Below are 19977 nucleotides of genomic sequence, written 5' to 3'. Positions count from 1 at the left end.
AAATATTAATTCCAAACAGACTGTACAAAGTATATGTACTGCAATCCTAAGGCAACCACACACACACAAAAAAAGGCTGAATTTAAATGGAATACTAAATAATGTTCAAACTGCCCAAAAGAGAGGAAAGAGAGAAATGAAAAACAAAGGCCCAGTGTGGTGGCTCATGCCTGTAATCTTAGCACTTTGGGAGGCCAAGGTGGTTGAATCACCTGAGGTCAAGAGTTCGAGACTAACATGGCCAACATGGTGAAACCTCATTTCTACTAAAAATACAAAAATTAGCCAGGCATGATGGCGGGCACCTATAATCCCAGCTACTCGGTAAACTGAGGCAGGAGAATCGCTTGAACCCGGGAGGCAGAGGTTGCAGTAAGCCAAGATCACACCATTGCACTCCAGCCTGGGCAACAGAGATTTCAAAGTTCCTCTCTCAGTAATAGATATAAGGAATAAATAGAAAATCAGCAAGGATATGGAACTAAAAAACACCATGAAAACTCTTGGATATAACTGACATTTATTGAACACGTCAGCCACTAGTAAAATAATATTCTTTTCCAGAGTACATGAAACATTCACCAAGATAGGCCATATCCCACATAAACTTAAAACAATTTTAAAAACTGAAATCATATGATATATGCTCTGCGACCACAATGTAATTAAATTAGAAAGCAGTAACTAGGAAAGTCTTCAAAGATGTTCTAAATAATTCATGGGTCAAAGAGAAAGCTTCAAGGAAAGTTAGAAAATATTTTGAGATGAAAATGCAACATGCCAAAATTTGTGGGATATAGTTAAAGCAACACTTGGAGGAAAATTAATAGCACTGTCATTTCAGAAAACAAGAAACGTCTAAAATCAACAATCTATGTTTCTGCCTTAACACTAAAAGGAAAAAAAGGCAAAATAAACCAAACCCAAGCAGAAAGAACCAAACAACAGAAATCAATGAAATTGACCAAAAAAAAAAATCTATAAAAAAAAAATCAATGAAACCAAAAGCTGGTTCTTTGAAAAGGTCAATAAAATGATAAACCACTAGCAAGCCAGAGACAGAGACAGAGAGAGAGTGCACGTGAGTAAGCACGCACACACACACACACACAAATTATCACTATTAGGAATAAAAAGACAGAGCTTACACTACAGACCCGACAGGCATTAAAAGGGTAAGGGAATACTACAGACAATTCTACTGCCCCTATTCACAGATGACATGATTGTCTACAAAGAAAATCCCAAGGAACCTTCAAACGAACAAACTCCTAGAATTACGTCCTTCAGCAAGGTTACAGGATACAAGGTCAACATACCAAAATCAATCATATTTCTATATACTAGTAACACACAGTTAAAAATTGAAATTTTTAAAACTATCATTTACAACAGCTTCCCCTCAAAAGAAATAGTTATAAATCTTACAAAACCTGTGTAAGATCTATATGCTGAAAACTGTAAAACTGATGAAAAAAATCACAGACAACCTAAGTAAATGCAGACAGGCCAGGCGTGGTGGCTCATACCTGTAATCCCAGCACTCTGGGAGGCTGAGGTGGGCAGATCACCTGAGGTCAGGAGTTTAGACCAGCCTGGACAACACGGCGAAACCCCATCTCTACTAAAAATACAAAGATTAACCAGGCATGGTGGTGAGCACCTGCAGTCCCAGCTACTTGGGGGGCTGAGGCAGCAGGATTGCTTGAACATGGGAGGTAGAGGCTGCAGTGAGCTGAGATTGCACCACTGTACTCCAGCCTGGGTGACAAAGTAAGACCCTGTCTCTAAATAAATAAATGTACGGAAATACCATATTCATGCATTAAAAGTTTCAGCATAAGAAAGCAATTCTCCACAAACTGATCTATGCATTTAATGCAATTCCAGTCAAGATCCCAGCAGGACTTTTTTTTTGTAGGTACATATAAGTTGATGATATAATTTATATGGAAAGGTAAAGGAACTAGAATAGCTAAAAATATTTTTGGACAAAAACCACACTACCTATTTTAAGACTTATTATAAAACTACAGTAACCAAAACCTTGTGGTATTGGCAAAGGAATAAACACTTAGATCAAAAGAACAGAACAGAGTCCAGAATTACATCAACACAAATACAGCCAAATTAATTATTTGTCAACAATTTTTTGAGATAGAATTCACAGAGCATTCAATTCCCCCTTTAAAGGTATCTAATTCAATAGTTTCTTGTACAGTCACAGATATGTGCAACTATCACCACAGTCAATATTAGAACATTTCATCACCTCAAAGAGAAACCTCATACCCTTTAAATCATCGGGCCCTTAACCCCTATTTTCTCCCTGCCCTAAGCAACCCCAATCTATTTTCTGTCTCTAGAGATTTGCCTATTCTGGACATTTCATTTAAATGAGATCATACAATATGTGGTCTTTAGTGATCACCTTTCCCTTGAGATAATGTTTTCAAGGTTTATCCACGTTGTAACATATATTACTACTTCATTCCTTTTTATGGCTGAGTATGTATAAACCACATATTATCCATTCATCTACCCATCTACTTTGGATTGTTTCCATCATGGCCAATTAATTTTTGACAAAAGTACAAAACAATTCAACAGAGAAAGGATACTCAGTCTCTCCAACAAATGGTGCTGGTGCAACTACACCAGCAAAGGCAAAAAAATTAACCTTGACCTAAACCTTACACCTTAGAAATTAACCCTAAAAATATCATAAGTCTAAAAGTAAAATAATAAACTAAGGAGAAAAATCCTGTATGACCTGGGGCTAAGGCAGAGTTCTCAGTCGTAATACCTACTGCATGATCCATAAAACAAAACAAAAATAAACTGGATTTCATCAGAATAAAAACTTTGGCTCTGCAAAAGACACTGTTGAGAAAATGAAAAGATAAGCTGCAGACAAAAGGAAAATATGTGCAAACCACATATCTGACAAAGGACTAACTTGGCAGAAGATTTAATAGACACTTCATAAAATGCTGTATCTATCACTCTGAGAAGTGTTCATTAAGAGATTACATACATTAAAAATTAATTTTAAATTTTCATGTTACCCAGGGGCTATATTATATAGCCTCTGGAGTATCTCATGAGTCACTTGCCAGGTCAAGAAGCCACCAGCAAATGATTGGAAAGTAAAAGCCTTTATTAAAAAATTAAAAACTATAACCAATGAATATGGGAAAAACAGAATACTCTTGTCTTGCATATTCCATACTACTCTTTCTGCCTTTTCTTTCTCCTATATACATAGTCAACTCCTTAAATATCAAACTTACATTAATAGCATAAAATAGATTTACTTTCCTCATATATAATCAAACCCATTCAATTAAAATAAATTTGAGATTTCAAGGGAAAGCTTAGGCCTTGGAGAAGAGAGAACAAAAAGACTTGAAGAAAAGTAGCTGCCTTCAAGGCATCCAATATTATCATCCCTACCCCAGTGGCTCCTCTTAATTACCGCAATACAGAACAGCCTCTATCTCACCCTCAAGGCACATTCCCTGGTCACTGCCACATCTCTGAATTTAACACCCTGTCACAATATACAAACTGTGGGCAAAAGTTCAAGCCAGAATAAAAATTATGGTTTGGGGCCGGGCACAATGGCTCATGCCTGTAATCCTAGCACTTTGGGAGGCCGAGGCAGGCGGATCAGCTAAGGTTGGGAGTTTGAGACCAGCCTGACCAACATGCAGAAACCCTGTTTCTAATAAAAATACAAAATTAGCCAGGCATGGTGGCGCATGCCTGTAATCTCAGCTACTCGGGAGGCTGAGGCAGGACAATCACTTGAACCCGGGAGGCAAAGGTTGCGGTGAGCCAAGATCGCACCATTGCACTCCAGCCTGGGAAACAAGAGCGAAACTCCGTCTCAAAAAAAAAAAAAAAAATTATGGTTTGGTTTCCTAGTCTATGCCTCATATAATTTATAGTAGTAAACTGAATCCCAAAAGAAGTGGTACCAGAATTAGTCAAAAAGCAATCACAGTCAAAATCATGATGAAGTAGCACTTTATACCCATTAGGATGGCTATTATTTTTAAAAGCCCATTAATGAGTGTTGGAGAGGATGTGGAAAAACTGGAACCCTTGTGCACTACTGGTGAAAATGTAAAATGGTACAGCCACTGTGGAAAAGTGTATGGCAGTTCCTCAAAAAATTAAACAGAATTACCATATGATGCAGAAATTCCACTTCCAAGAGAATTGAAAGCAGGGACTCAGACATTTGTACACCCACGTTCACAGCAGCATTATTCACAAAAGAGAAGGTGAAAAAAATCCAATTGTTCATCAACAGATGAATGGATAACCAATTATAATCTAGCCAAACAACAGAATATTATTTGGCCTTTAAAAGGAATCAAAGCATGATACATGCTACAACATGGATGGACCCAGAAGACACGATGTTCAGTGAAATAAAAATAAGTCAGACACAAAAGGACAAATGCTGTATGATTCCACTGCTAGGAGGTACCCAGAGGAGTCAAACTCATAGAGACAGAAAGTAGAATGGTGATTGCCAGGGCCTGGGGAAAGAGGAAAATGGGGAATTAGTGTTTCACAGGTACAGAGTTCCAGTTCAGGAAGAGGAAAATTGGAGATGGATGATGGTGATGGCTGCACAACAGTGTGAACGTACTTTCTATGTCACAGAACTGTACACTTAAATATAGTGAAAATGTAAATTTTACTTTATGTATAAAACTATCTATGCATAAAACTAACTATGTATAAAAACCTACGTCAGGAAGAAAAGTTCCAATAGACAAGAGATTACTCCCACAAAAAAAGCGAGACTCAGCAAAGAAGACCAGACCCACCAAAGTGACAAATTCAGCCAGTAGTGAGGACAGAAGCAGTAATAATTATTGAAGGCTCATATAACCCAGTGTAATGAAAGGGAAGCTATATTGTAACTAAAAGTATGTTTCCTCAAATTTAAAAGTAAACATTATACAGTTATTGCAGATTAAACATATAATCATGGAAACATCATTTTAGAAAAACTGTATCTGCAGAATGACAATCCCTGAATCTCATCTGATTAGGTACAGTAAAGTGGTATTGCACATCACAGGCTGGAGGAAAACACAGCCGTCTGGACTACCGTCACTGTGAATTCACGATCGCAACCTCAAGGGCGTGCTCAGCAAGCCCAGCAATCCTACAGCACTGCCTTAGAGCACTCACAAAGCCTCTTTCCCAGACAGATGCTTATACCCTGTCCTCACACTGCCAACACTTCCATCCCCACCCTCACTCTATCTCCTCTTTCCTTAAAAAAAACAGAATAAATTAGAAAAGAACTTCTACGACCTCCTATATCTACCCACCTACCTGCACCTACCTCTATCAGTGCTCCTTCTAGAACCTTCTAGAACCACTTGTGCCCTGGATTCCATACACTCTCACCTATGCTTGGATGCCAGTCAGCAAATACCACCCCTTTATGTCTTCAAATCTTCCCTCAATGAAATCATTTCCATCAGCACATAAACATGGTTATATTCACCTCTTAAGGAAACAAAAACAACTTCTCGTTCCTCACCACCAACGGCCCCATTTCTCTGCTGCTCTACATAAAAAACTTGCTATTTTACTCACTATTTTCATTTCTCTCCGAGTGGCCCCCACTACTGCCCCAAATTGCTTCCGTTGAGGTCGCCGCTGATTTCCATGTTGCTAAATTGGATGGTCAATTCCCAGTCCTTCTGTTAGGGCATCAACAGCCTCTGGTGTGGGATCCCACCCTCCTCCCGGAAACACGTTCTTCGCTGGCTTCCTGGTTTTCCTCTTCTCTGGCTATAAATTCCCCTAGGTACCCTCTGCTGTTCCTCTTCACCTCACTAACCTCTGGACATTGAAGTCCCCAAGGTACTTGGACCCCTTCTCTGTCTACACTTGCTCCCCTAACACTCTCATTCAGTCTCATGACTTTAAATATCACCTGTATGTTAATGGCTCCCAAATTTCTATCTCTAACTCATACTTGATAAGAGGGCAGATCTTAGGTTAAGTCTTCTTATTACAAATAGTAATAATAATAGGAGAGGGAGGAAACTTTGGGAGGTGAAGGATACGTCTATGGCCTTGATGGTGGTGATGGTTTCAGGGGTGTATACCTATCCCCAAACTCATCGAGTTGCATACATTAAATATGTAAAGCCTTTTAACATGTCAATTATACCTCAATAAAATAGTTAAAAAAAAATCTTCTTGAGGAATATCTATATATGAGCTAAAAATCCTTTTCTAAAATTCATGGATGTAATAAAATTCAAAATAGGAAGACAAAGAGTAACAGGAGGGCACTAAACAGGTAAATTCGTTCTTAGGTTGCATGTGAGCACACAGGTGTTTAATTACTTTGCATCCTAACTTTTATATAACTTACATATCACACATTCTTTTGTTTGTATCCAAAATTATGGCAATTTTTCAAGGGCACATGTGACCCAGTTCTACACTGAAAGCACTGAGCATAGGAGTAGTCAGGACAGCTCCAATGAATTCAAATGTATGCCCTTAAGGAGTTGAAAGTCTTATAAAAAGTTACTGTATTTTCATAGCATTTGGTTCTGCTACTATCATTATAAAAAAACAGGATATTTCATAAGCACATATTAAAATATAATCGTATCAATTTTATTCTCAGGTTCAACCTAATACTAATGTTCCTCTAGAATTTTTAAATATGAAATTTCTAAAACTGCAAGTGAGACTGGTCAGGAAGGACTGGGAGGTTCACCTGTCACTACTTTCATCTCTGATGTCTACGAGTTTTCAACTGCTGTTTTACATACCTTAGTTTAAGGAGAGAACAAAGAGCTCAATGCTTCTACTATTATCACTAACTTTCTCTGTGAAGTATTTTCTACTTAAAAGGTACTCGGAGATGAACATATTTAAAAACAAGTAATTATAAAATTACTGCCATTCTCATGCTTTAGCAGAGTGGCAAACAGAAATGGATCCTGCTTAAACATATACAAGACAGTGATCATTTTAAAAGGTCTAGAAATCAATAAGCATGCATAAATTTTTTAAAAAAGCAAATGAAATTACATTATAGTAACCAACACATGTAAACCACTAGAATGTTAACTCACGAGAACAGATGGTTGCTCCTTCACCACTGTATCCCCAGCACCACTGGGAGATACTCAATAAATATTTCTCTTAAATTATATAATTTCTTAATATATAATTATATAATTTCTTAAATATACATAATTTCTAAATTATATAAAAAGTTTTCTTTTTATTTTAAAAAGACGGAAGTTTCCTCTCTAGAACTCTAAATACCAATGCTATATCAAGCAAGATACCAAGAGAAACAACTTATCCTCACCATCTTGGGCACTGGAACCTTTCAACCTGCATGTGTTCAACAGCTTCAACAGCAACTGGAGGCATCTGTCAGTCTTCAGCAAGGGCATGTAGGCATTGGTACCAAACTTCATAAGCACATCCAGAAGAGGGTCTAAGAATATCCGCAATACATTCTCTGTTCTCTGCTTTCCGCTAGACATTAAAAGACATGCCAAAATCAACCATTTCAAAAGCATAAGCAAATTGCTTCCCACCTATAATTGGGTGAAAACTGGTTAGCTAATGGATCCAATTAGACAAAGTTACTCTCATGAAAGACCCAGACAACCAGCAGCTATGAGGACTCATCTTCTGGTCCATGCTTTCCCGTGAGGGTGGCGACTCACTAAAGAAAGCACAGGGAAGAACCACTGTCCTCGATGCCAGGCACCAGCAGGAAGGAAATCCTATACCCAATTAATGTGTAAATTAAATTAATGACACCCTGCTTCCATAATACAAAAATATAAAACCAAAACAAACATAAGCTAGTCAAGGAACTAGAACATGTTTTTAAAAATCCAAAAAAAAAAAAAAAAAAACCTAAGGATTTATTAAAAACTGTTAACCAACTTTTTTTTTTTTTTTTGAGATGGGTTCTCACTCTGTCGCCCAGGCTGGAGTGCTGTGGTGTGATCATAGCTCACTGTGGGCTCAACCTCCCAGGCTCAAGCGATCTTCCCACATCAGCCTCCTAAGTAGCTGGGACCACAGGTGTGAGCCACCATGTCCGGCTAATTTTTTAATTTTTGTAGAGACAGGGTCTCACTTATTTTCCCAGACTGGATAACCAACTTCGGTACAAAATCTTTGTCTAGAAAAGAGATTTGATGTAAATCAAATTAACTGTATGTCACGCAAATATCCTACCTGATCTACCTAATGATGCTGCTTATTGCAAAACAATAATCTAGTGAAAACTGACCTGCTTCCATTCTCACAAAATATAAATGAGTGTTTTATCTTTATTACCATTTTTTTAAATTATGTATTTTACAAAGGAGTCAAATCCAGTAAATCTCTTTACCTAAACTTATACTGGAATCTTGTAATCTACTTCTAATGTTCTGATATAAAACCAGTGACTATTGTATATGGTTTTTTAATCTTCTCTAATTTAACATTAAATGTTTTTCAGATGAAGTCTCACTCTGTGGTCCAGGCTGGAGTGCAATGGTGCAATCTTGGCTCACTGCAACCTCCGCCACCCAGTTCAAGTGATCTTCCCGCCTTAGCCTCTCTAGTAGTTGAGACTACAGACGTGCACCACCACGCCCGGCTGATTTTTGTATTTTTAGTAGAGACAGGGTTTCACCATGTTGGCCAGTCTGGCCTCAAACTCCTGACCTCAGGTGATCTGCCTGCCTTGGCCTCCCAAAGTGCTGGGATTACAGGCATGAGCTACTGTGCCTGGCCATCTAATTAACATTAAATTGTTAAGCTTAACATTTAATTTACCAATTTAAAAGCACTAATATGCCCCTATTCCTATTTGTTATTAACTTTAAACATTTCTTCAGTATACTGTTAATGTTCTAGTACCCTCCCTTGACACCTTGTGGTCAACTAAGTTCAATCATTCAAAAATCTGAATACACATCATAATTCTCATCAGGATTTTTAAAATAGGCTTTTCAATTACAGAAACAATTACCTATATTGAGTCTTCATTCCTTCCACATCCACAGCCAGCAAGACCATCAGAGAAACAAGCTTGGCTTCAAACCAATCAGGCATAAAGCAGTTTTCTCCTGCTTAAATAACAACAGTTAAGGTTTGCAAAGCATTAACAAAATCCTTCAAGGATGATGCTTCAAAAAAACCCACTAAATGATTATGCCTTATTAATATTAAATTATGAGAGAAATACAACCGAGATGAACTACAGCAGAACACCCTAGAGCATGGCTCATTATTATACATATCTATTTCAACAGGAACAAAAAAGAAATTTGTGTGCCTGCTACATGCCATGCAATTACCTGGATGCTGCAGACACAGTGTTTCCTGTGCTCATGTAATTTAGAGTACAGGAGAAAAGCATTATCAAAGAATACATAGAAAAATGCAATTATAGTGAGGGCTACGAATGAGAAGTACATGGTGCTAGTGGAGTCTACACTAGGGAGACGTGCCCTCATCCAGAGAGTAAGAGGAAGTTTCCCTGAAGAAATGACAATTGGGCTGAGTGTGACGACTCAAGAGGAAAGATGAAGGGACACAAGAACTTTCTAGACAGAAGGAAGAGCACATCAAAGGTCTTCTAGCAGAAGGCATACCATATTCCAGAAAATAGGAGGATGCTCATGTGTGCACTAAGTGACAGGGAGCAGCAAAAACTGAAGTGGCATAAACAGGCAGGGGAGAGACCAGGAAACCTTGCAGGCCATGCAGAGGACCTTTGTCTCTGCCCTAAAGGCAATAGGAAGCCACTGAAGGTTAAAGGGAATATATACAAAGAAGTGGAGGAAAAATGTCTAAAATCAAAATTTATATTTTGAAAAGATTTATCTAGGTACCATGTGGAAAAGATATTGTAGATGAAGCAAGAGTAGATGCAAGGTAACTCCATAAGAGGCACTTCTAGTATTTCAGCTGAGATGAGTGTTCCCTAAAATGTGACCAGAAATGAGATTAAATGAATGAAGCCACAAAGGCCATGGTCTCTCAGACCTCTATCTGACCTCCCAGTTTATGTCTACTTTAATAGAGACTAACATATTTACTTCAAATAATCTTCCAATGTAACAGCATAAGACATTTACTAGACACAGACAGACCAAAAAAGACTAAAAACACAAAAGAGAAATGTTCCAAGAAGAATAAACTCATGCATTTTGGAAGGATAATTATCTGATCATTTAAGACCTATTCCATGGTCAGATTAAAGAAATCAGGAGATGAAAATGACTTTGTGTGAGACAAAGCTAGGAAATTTAAGACATGTTAAATTTGAAGATGCAATTTTCCTAAATTATCACCAATGACTTTAATGAAAAGGAAGCATTAGGAATGTAAAAAGAATCCTAATTAATGTATCTGTTAAGAGTGCTTCTCTAATGTTGTCTTATATATTTCCTCAAAGAAAGGATCTTTGTAAAATTGATGTTGCAAAGTATCTGCTGAAAAAGAAACTAACAAAACTATCCTTTTAAACACAGCTTTTGTTTAAAATTGTTTTTCATAATCAGTTCATACTAAACGTGCTTTAAAAATGAAAAAGATAAACACGTATTTCCAATGCACATATTTCCACTACAGAGGCTCCAAAACCATATCTGCAGTATCTAGTTCACAAGGACCCAGTAATTGCAGAATAAATAAATAACTTTGCATCTACTTCTTAACTCTGGCAACTTATTAGTTTCCTTAAACATAAAATAATTTAGAATCTCAAGTCTCAGAACAGATAAAGTATTAATACAAGTTAGGAGACAGTATCTTTACTTTTTTTTCACATTATTTTACTGAAATACAAGTTTGGCATCAATAAATCATCATATATTTCGTAAAGCCTAACTCTCAGTCTGAAAAACTAGTTAAAAGTTCTTTGAAAATATTTTGGTTATATCAATCCATAAAAATGACTGCAGACTTACTTTCCCAAGCAGATGACTTAACATACTCTTGAACAATGCTCTTTACATAAGCATTTAAAGATGTCTTGTGAAGTCCAATGGAGCTACACGTAGGGGATGGCTTAAAATAGCTTTCATTAACACGTAGCCAGTCACACAGCTGGAAAAGAAAACAGTTATTACTTTATTTTAAAAACCTAACCAAACAAAGGATTTCTAATCTCCTTAAGCCACGTTTCTTTCTTTCACGATAAACCAAATTTAAATAATTGAATACAAAGTAATAAACCATTTACTATCATACTTGAGTTCCACAGACAGTAAAAACAAAAAAACTATGTGTGTATATATGTATGTATGTGTATATGTATGTGTGTGATATATATATGTGAGATATATATATATACACATATGTGTGTGTGTATGTGTGTGTGTGTTTTCTAATCTCCTTCAAAGAATGTATAAATTTCATTAACAGGCAAGAATTTCTAATGTACCTTATATAAAATGTACACTTTAATGAGGTAAAGATCTCTATAAAAAATAACGCATTACATAAAACAACTTACAACCTTCAACTAAAACTTCTTCCAGCTTCACATGCTAAAACGAGAAGTTTTATCTTTGAGAGAATGTAGAATTTGAAATTTAAGTTATAATCAAAGTTCCTACCCTCCTCACAAGTTTATTTTCTATCATACGTGCATATTAAACTACTGCATATTAATTTAAAAGAGAAACACTGTCCGAGGCCTTCTCCATTACATCTCTTAGAAGGTTTGCAAATAAAAGTCACATAATTTCACAACTCATCTTTGGTCACGTATAATGGTGAAACTTTTGTTTTAAAATCTAAATATGTTCTCAATTTCCTTTTTATAATATCTGTCTTAATAAGCAAATTCAATAACTGAGTTTAAATATGAAGAAAATAATTATGAAATGAGTCTAAAAAGTAAGCATTTTTGAAAAATTATTTTTTGTGTCCATTAGGGTTACCCAAAGTTTACTATAAGGAGGCAAAGGAAGAATACATCACCTGACCAAAGATAAAACTGATGAATGACTGGATCAACGAAGTGGTCAGGACTAAAAGACACCACACAGGTACAATGAGTGAGCAAGTCAATGACGCTAAAGGAGGTTGTTCTGTGTAGGTCTTTATCAAGTCGGATAATCTTAAGATATTATTGTCTAACAGTGAGGTCAGCTGGTATTTATCTTTTAACAGTATATACTTTTCTTTGCATGCCTCTAAAACTGGCCAGACTGCGTTGCCTAATTATTGCTACAAAATACGTGAGGCTTTTCGAATCTTGTATTTCCACAGGCATGATTCTGCTGTACCAAAATTATTTTTGACAACTAAACTCTAATTCATATTTGATTTTTTTCTTTCCCTCTATCAAATCTGTCACAAAATTCAGAATATTTTCCCTTCAAAGACTTTTCATGTCAGACTTATGGTTTAAAATGACATCTAAATGGCAGTCTCTGGGTAGGCAGGTTCCCTTGATTCCCCATTAAAATACAAGTCTCAAAAATCTATTTGGACACATAAAGAGAATGAGAGGACAAGCCACAGACTGGGAGAAAATATTTGCAAAACACATATCTGATAAAGGACTGGTATCCAAAGTATTCAAAGGACTTTTAAAACCTCACCATAAGAAAACACACAACCTAATACAAAAATGTGCAAAAGAACTGGATACCTCACCAAAGAAGACATACAGATGGTAAATAGCATATACAAAATGCTCAGTATCATCTATTTTCAGGGAATTTGGAATTACAACAATAAGACACCACTATATAGCTACTGGAGTGGCTAAAATCCAGAACGCTGACAAACCAAATGCTGAAGAGAATGTGGGGCAGTAAGAACTCTCATTCTTTGCTGGTGGGAATGCAAAATAGTATGGTTCGAAAGACAGCTTGGCAATTTCTCTAAAACTAAACATAATCTTACCACTCAATCTGGCAACTGTGCTCCTTGGTATTTACCCAAATGAGTTGAAAAGTTATGTCCACACAAAAACCTGCACAAAGATGTTTACAGTAGTCTTACAACTGCCAAAACCTGGAAGCAACCAAGATGTCCTTCAGTAGGTGAATGGATAAATAAACTGTGGTACATCCAGACAATGAAGTCTTAGTAAGCACTAAAAAAAAAAATGAGCTATGAAGCCATGAAAACACAGGAAGGAACCTTAAGTGCATATTACTAAGTGGAAGAGCCAATCTGAAAAGGCTGGGTCCTGTATGATTCCAACTATGTGGTATTATGGAAAAGACAAAACTATAGAGAGTAAAAAGATCAGCTGCCAAGGTCTGGGGGAAAGGAGGGATGAACAGGCAGAGCACAGAGAATTTTTGGGGGCAGTGAGACTATTCTGTACGACACGTCTGTCAAAGCCCATGGAATGTACAATGTGAAGAGTGAACCCCTAATGTAAACTATGACCTTTAGTTCATAGTAGTAATCAATATGGGGGTCATCAATTGTAACAAATGAACCACACTAATACCAAATGTTAACAACAGGGGAAACTGTGTAGGGATGGGAAGAGTGGTGTGGGAGTATGTGGAAACTCTCTGTACTTTTTCTGTGTGGTTTTTTTTTTTTTTTTACATTATTACTTTATTTTTAAAATATACTGAGACAGGGTCTCGCTATGTTACCGAGGCTGGTCTTGAACTCCTGAGCTCAAGTGATCTGCCCGCCTCGGCCTCCCAAAGTGCTGGGATTACAGGCATGAGCCACCATCACTTTGTTTAATTTTTCTGGAAACCAAATACTGTTTCAAAAAATAAAATCTATTAATTAAAAAACTATTTAGGGTGAGCTACATGAAAACGCCATTTCTATAGGTTTAAAATGACTGAATATCAATGATTTTACATGACTTAACATAACTAGATAATTAGATAATAATGAGAACACTACATAACAAAAGTTATAGGATACAGTCAAATTTACACTAAAATATATATATATACATATATGTAAGTGCTTTCAAACAAAAAAAGAATTGAAATCTGGATTCAGCTATAAACCACCAACTATAAGCCTCCTGAGGGTAGTCAACATGTTTCTCTCACTGACCACTGTATTACCAACACTCAGCACAGTGGCTGGCCTGTGGGAGATGTGCAATACATAGTTCTCAACAAATGACTCCAAGACATTAGGAGACAGGCAAAACAAACGAAAGGAGAGTCAGAGATGAAAACAGACACTGATGCATTACAGAACCGAAAAATTAAGGGGAACAGATGAAGAAATCTAAGAGCTGGCTCCTTAAAAACAAATAATACAACAGGCAAATACCTCACTCCTTAAACCAGGGTGAAAAGACATTAGTAATATTAGATATTTACATTAAATATGGGCTAACCCGTAGCCTAAAGCTTTTTTACATGAATTTTCTCTTTTAAACCTCACAACTCATACAACAAAATAAATTCCAGCTGGAATAGAGTCCACAATTTTAAAGCTATGCCTACTAGCTGCAGTGAATAGGCCTTATTTGAATACCTGAACAAGCAAAATTGGACATCTGACCAAACAGAAAGAAAATAAATTTTAAAAACATTTCTTAGTTTTTTTAGGTGTGATAAAGGCTTATTTTTTAAGCCCTTTAAACTCCTTATCTTTTAGCAGTACATATTCAAAAATTTATAGATGAAAAATAAGATTTGATAGGATTTGATTCAAAATAATTGGGACAGGAAGGGAGAGTAGGAGGTCCAGGTCAAAGAAGACCGGCCATGAGCAGCAATGGTAGATGATGGGTGATGGGTACATGAGAGTTCATTATACTCTTCTAAGAATTTTTAAAATTTTCATAAGTAAAAAGCTACCGGGAAAAAACTAAACAAAATCAAAAATCAAAATGAAACTGAAAAGATGCCTGAACTTACAAATTATAAGAGAATGATAAATTAAAATTATACTGAAATGCCCTTTCCCATCCTTCAGACTGGTAAAAAATCCCGCTTCACAACAGGCACTATCATACCCTGTGAAACTCCTGCAACCCTATGGTAGGCCCCAAAGATACCGAGGTCCTAATCCCGGAACCTGTGAATGTTACTTTATGCAGCAAAAGGAGCTTTGCAGATTTAAGTATTCTCAGATGGGGACATTATGCTGGATTATTTGAGGGGGCCCAATGTAATCCTAAGTGTCCTCATAAAAGGAAGGCAGAGGCAGATTTGGCCACAGAAACAGAAGAGAAGAATGTGATATGAAGATGAAGCAGAGATCTCGAAATGCCAGGCTGCTGGTTTTGAAGATAGAGAAAGGATCATGAGCCGAGAAATGCAAGCAATACAGCTCCAGAAGATGAGGCAGTGGACTCGCCCCTACAAGGAAGCACAGGCCAGCCAGAATCTTAATTGCAGACGAGTGAAACGGATTCCAGACTTCTGGCCTCCAGAACTGTAAGGGAATAAATGTATGTTATTTTAAGCCACCAAGCTGGTGGTAATTTATTACAGCAACCATAGGAAACTATGGAGGGAAACCGGGCAATCCCCAGAAAGATTACACGGCACCCAACCTCTGACCAGCAATCCCAATTCTAGGACTCCATTCTGCAGATGTACCTGCAGACTATTCATTTATTGTGGCATTGTCTGTAAAAGCCACAAGACTGGACAACTCAACAGTTCAGCAATGGGGAAACTGAATAAACAATGGTACAACCACCAGATGGAATACTATGCAAGCTTTACTTTACAAAAAAAGACTAAGAAGGGTCTTTGCCTACTGAGATAAAGAAATCACTATGAATATACATTTTAATGAAAACTTGCAAGGTAGTAAGCAGAGTCTATATCAAAAACACCTTTGTTTGGGGATGGGGTGGGGTACGATAAGGATCAAGGCAAGATAGAAGAGCAAAACAGAAATAAGACACTTCTGACCAATAGTTTTAATCTTCAAATCACGTAAATTCATTACCCATTCAGCAAGCAAAGCTAAATTTTTTAAAAAGGAACTAAAAAAAAATTATTTGCAGTAGGTATAACAACTTGTCAATACCCTTAATATAAAAAGAGCACTTACAAATCAAGTAAAAAAGAAAAAAAAAACACTAAAATCCCAAAACAAAATGGGGAAAGGACAATAATAGACAATTCACAAAATACTACAAAGACATGAAAAAAATGTTTTAAAAAACAGCGATCAGAGTAATGCAAATAAAGTCACCGAATGCTGTGTTTTATCTACCAAAGTGGCAAAGAATTTAACATGCTGATACATTTGGTATTGTATCACTGTAGATAAAGTGGATGTCCACTGTCATACTTTGAAACCTCTCTCAATCTGTATCAAGAACCTTAAAATTATTGAAATACAGCAAATTCAATTTTATGAATTTATCCTAAAAAACAGGTATAAATAAAAACATATAGAAATAAGTTCCTCCCAATGTTATTTACTTTTTGAGACAGGGTCTCACTCTGTCGTGCATGCTGGAGTGCAGTGGCACGATCTCAGCTCACTGCAACCTCCGCCTCCCGGATTCAAGCAATTCTCCTGTCTCAGCCTCCCAAGTAGCTGAGACTACAGGCACACACCACCATGCCCCGATAATTTTTGTACTTTCAGTAGAGACGGGGTTTCGCCATGCTGGCCAGGCTGGTCTCGAACTCCTGGCCTCAAGTGATCTGCCTGCCTCAGCCTCCCAAAGTGCCACTGTGCCCAGCCCAGTGTTATTTATAAAAGCAAAAACATTGAAACAAAGTCCAAGAAAAGGAACTAATTCAATAAATTTTAAAAGATACAATCAACTGCATTTTTACTACATCTTGAAAAATTACTTAGCAACATGCTAAAATGCTCATGTGAATACAAAAAAATAAAATTTAAAACAGTTTAATCTATATTTAGAAAGATCATATGTATTATTTTAAATACACATATATTTATCTATAATGAGAAAGCAAGTAAGAGAATACGTATATTCATAGGGAAAATGAATTAAAAACTAAACCAAAAAATATGAATTTAGTTTGACGGTAGGCATTACAGATTATTTTTATTTTCTTTATATGGTTCTATATTTTTCAAATTCCACAAAATTAGATGCATTGTGATCAAGAAAATAAAACAAAATTCTATTTTTTAAAGGCCACAATTTGCCCCTTCTTCATTTCTCAAAAACTATATAACCCAGAGGGGACAAAGATCAGAACTCAGCCACATAAATAACAAATAAGCACTGAAGTCAGTTGTATAAACTAAACCCTGTGGTTTACAAAAAGAGGGAGGAGGCTGGCCCTGAAGAGTCCTGAGGAAAAGGGTGGCACAGTAAGAGGTCTGGAGGCCAGGGACGCGACATCAACAAGACATCATCACAAGGGAAGAAGCTTCACATGAGGAGGGTCTGAGCTAGAGCCACAGTGCGGCATGGAGAAGAGGAAAGATGTTTATGAGACAGGAGGGTTTCATGATGAATTGGATGCAGAAAGTCAGGACAAACTCAGAATTACCAAAACATAAGGACTGGACAACTGGGTGGAGGAAGGGGCCATTCAATGACAGAAAAAAGAGAAAGAGGAGTTTGTGTCACTTACTGTGTTTGAGTCTAACATCGTCATTATTCCTAATGCATCTCATCCAGAGTTGAGATCTGCCCACTAGCAATATCTTTTCTTCTAAATAGGTCTATCTCTACTGCAAACATTTTCCTCTCTCCCACCTCTCCATAAGCATCTTAGCAGAATTAGTTAAGTCCACTCAAAGCAAATATACAATATTTCAAAGTCTCTGTTGACAGATAACAAAGCAATCATTATATTTTATATAAATGGCTACTAAGAAATTCATTAAGAAAACCATTTTTTATAGTTTTCAAAGACTTTATTAAATTATCTTCAGTCTCACCTCTGTCCACAATGAAGTTCCTCGTCCTAAGGATTCCTCTTGCCTCAGAGACATGAGAAAAGTTGAGACATCAGAAAGTGACACTTTCTCCTGGGCAGGGCAGGAAAGGTTTTAAAAATTACTCGTATTAAAATGTTTAATTGAATAAACTAAAACCACTGTGAAGGCAATCAATTCTACTACTTAAAGTAGGTTATCATTAGCTAAATCAAAAGAAAGCAAACATCATTAGCTAAATCAAAAGAAAGCAAATAAAAAGAAAATATTATTCAACTTTTAACATAAAGATACCATGTTAACTTAAAATTGAGGTTACTATCTTAAAGACAGTCACAATCTTAAAAAAAAAAAAAAAACACCATTCTATAAGAAGAAATTACTTTCAATCAAAATGTGAGGACAGGCGCGGTGGCTCATGCCTGTAATCCCAGCACATTGGGAGCCCGAGGTGGGTGGATCACCTGAGGTCAGGAGTTCGAGACCAGCCTGGCTAATATGGCAAAACCCCATCTCTACTAAAAATACAAAAATTAGCCAGGTGTGGTGGCAGATGCCTGTAATCCCAGCTACTTGGGAGGCTGAGGCAGGAGAATCACTTGAACCTGAGAGGTGGAGGTTGCAGTGAGCCAAGATCGTGCCATTGCACTCTAGTCTGGGAGACAAGAGCAAAACTCTGTCTCAAAAAAAAAAAAAAGTGATTATTTTCAATGCCATAAAAATGAGCCCCTGACTCAGAAAACCACCTAGGTCTTTCATTCCCTTAAGGTTGTACATCTTGAATTAAGATACCTTGCTCTATCTAGGCCAGGCATTGGCAAAAACTACTCACAGCCTGTTTTGTAAATAGTTTTTTTGGAACATAGCCAACGCCTGTTTATTTAGTTCAGAAGTTGCAACACAGATCATAAAGCCAGCGGCAAAGCTTTAAAAATGTTTGCTACCTGGCACTGCACAGAAAGAGTTTGCTGACCCCTGTAGTAAGCAATATTTACTGAGGCTTTGTAAAAAGCACAGGATACACACCATATATATTCCTTGAATGTCGATACAGGGGAAGATGAGGGGAAATGTATAGAGGGAACAAGGCATACGCTCCAAGAGTCCTCTCCCAGTGGGCCACCCAGGACACGCTTAGCTCCCCCAGCAACAAGCTGTGACAACACAGTGAAAGTCTGTCTACCAGGGAAGCTCAATGGAGACTCAGTGCCTCGGGCTTTTCCTGGGACGTGGTCATGCAGGCACCTTTTGCCTCATACATACTGAAATTCCAGACTCTCAGAAAGAAAGCAGGTTTTCAGCATAAACCACATTGAACAAACACTTTAGATACAATAAGCCACTCTTAGCAGTTAGGATAGTGTAAATCCTCCCAAAATCCAAGGTCCCAGTGCCAGCCAAGGACTAACCTTACAAGCAGGCCTTTCTAATGGCAGTATCATAGGTCTGCTATGTTAACTCATTTCTGTACACCCACTCACTAAGACTTGTAAATGGAAGTAACAAAAGAAAAACTTACCACATCTAGCAAATTCATAGCTGTTTGAAGAAGGTAGCATTGGGCTGCCCCTCTCAGGAGAATCTGATGTGTGATCATAGTGCAATGAATAACATCCCTGACATCGAAACACAAAAAATGCAGTTCCGTATTCCCAAAGACAATTCTGATAATTTGTGATTATCAACAAGTTGATTTATAACAACTACACTTCCTAATGCAGAAAGTCTGCAGAATTTCAAAGCTGTTATTTCCCATTATGGCCTCTATTAGAGCTCAATTTTACTATGAAACAAGTCTCTTTTAAAAATAAGACTATAGGCCGGGCACAGTGGCTCACGCCTCTAATCCCAGCACTTTGAGAGATTGAGGCGGGTAGGTCACCTGAGGTCAGGAGTTTGAGACCAGCCTGGCCAACATGGTGCAATCCTGTCTCTACTAAAAATACAAAAATCAGTCGGGAGTAATGGCGCACACCTGTAATCCCAGCTACTTAGGAGGCTAAGACACGAGAATCGCTTGAATCCAGAAGGCAGAGGTTGCAGTGAGCCGAGATCGCACCACTGCACTCCAGCCTGGGTGACAGAGCGAGACTCCAGCTCAAA

At 37.3% G+C, this 19977-nt stretch overlaps 1 protein-coding gene across 6 annotated transcripts in view; it reads right to left on the bottom strand.

Annotated features, from left to right (window-relative positions):
* Positions 1-19977, bottom strand: part of TARBP1 (TAR (HIV-1) RNA binding protein 1) — a 91405-nt gene that overhangs the window by 52050 nt on the left and 19378 nt on the right. For 5 of the 6 annotated variants that reach the window (XR_008537591.2, XR_677832.5, XR_010149726.1 and 2 more), the window contains exons 8-12: positions 19394-19490; positions 17878-17967; positions 10998-11136; positions 9053-9152; positions 7379-7551 (exon numbers count right to left, since the gene is read on the bottom strand). Coding sequence is in view for 3 of the 6 variants with exons in the window: in XM_514281.8 (XP_514281.5) it covers positions 7379-7551; positions 9053-9152; positions 10998-11136; positions 17878-17967; positions 19394-19490 (599 nt within the window). In the remaining 3 variants the exon portion in view is untranslated. The remainder of the gene's footprint in view (positions 1-7378; positions 7552-9052; positions 9153-10997; positions 11137-17877; positions 17968-19393; positions 19491-19977) is intronic. The other variant, XM_009441676.5, reaches the window with a different exon arrangement.

This window comes from Pan troglodytes, chromosome 1 (genome assembly GCF_028858775.2).
Source record: "Pan troglodytes isolate AG18354 chromosome 1, NHGRI_mPanTro3-v2.0_pri, whole genome shotgun sequence".
Classification (NCBI taxonomy): Eukaryota; Metazoa; Chordata; class Mammalia; order Primates; family Hominidae; genus Pan; species Pan troglodytes.
The sequence above is the reverse complement of the archived record's forward strand: the minus strand, read 5'-3'. Positions and strand labels throughout refer to the sequence as shown.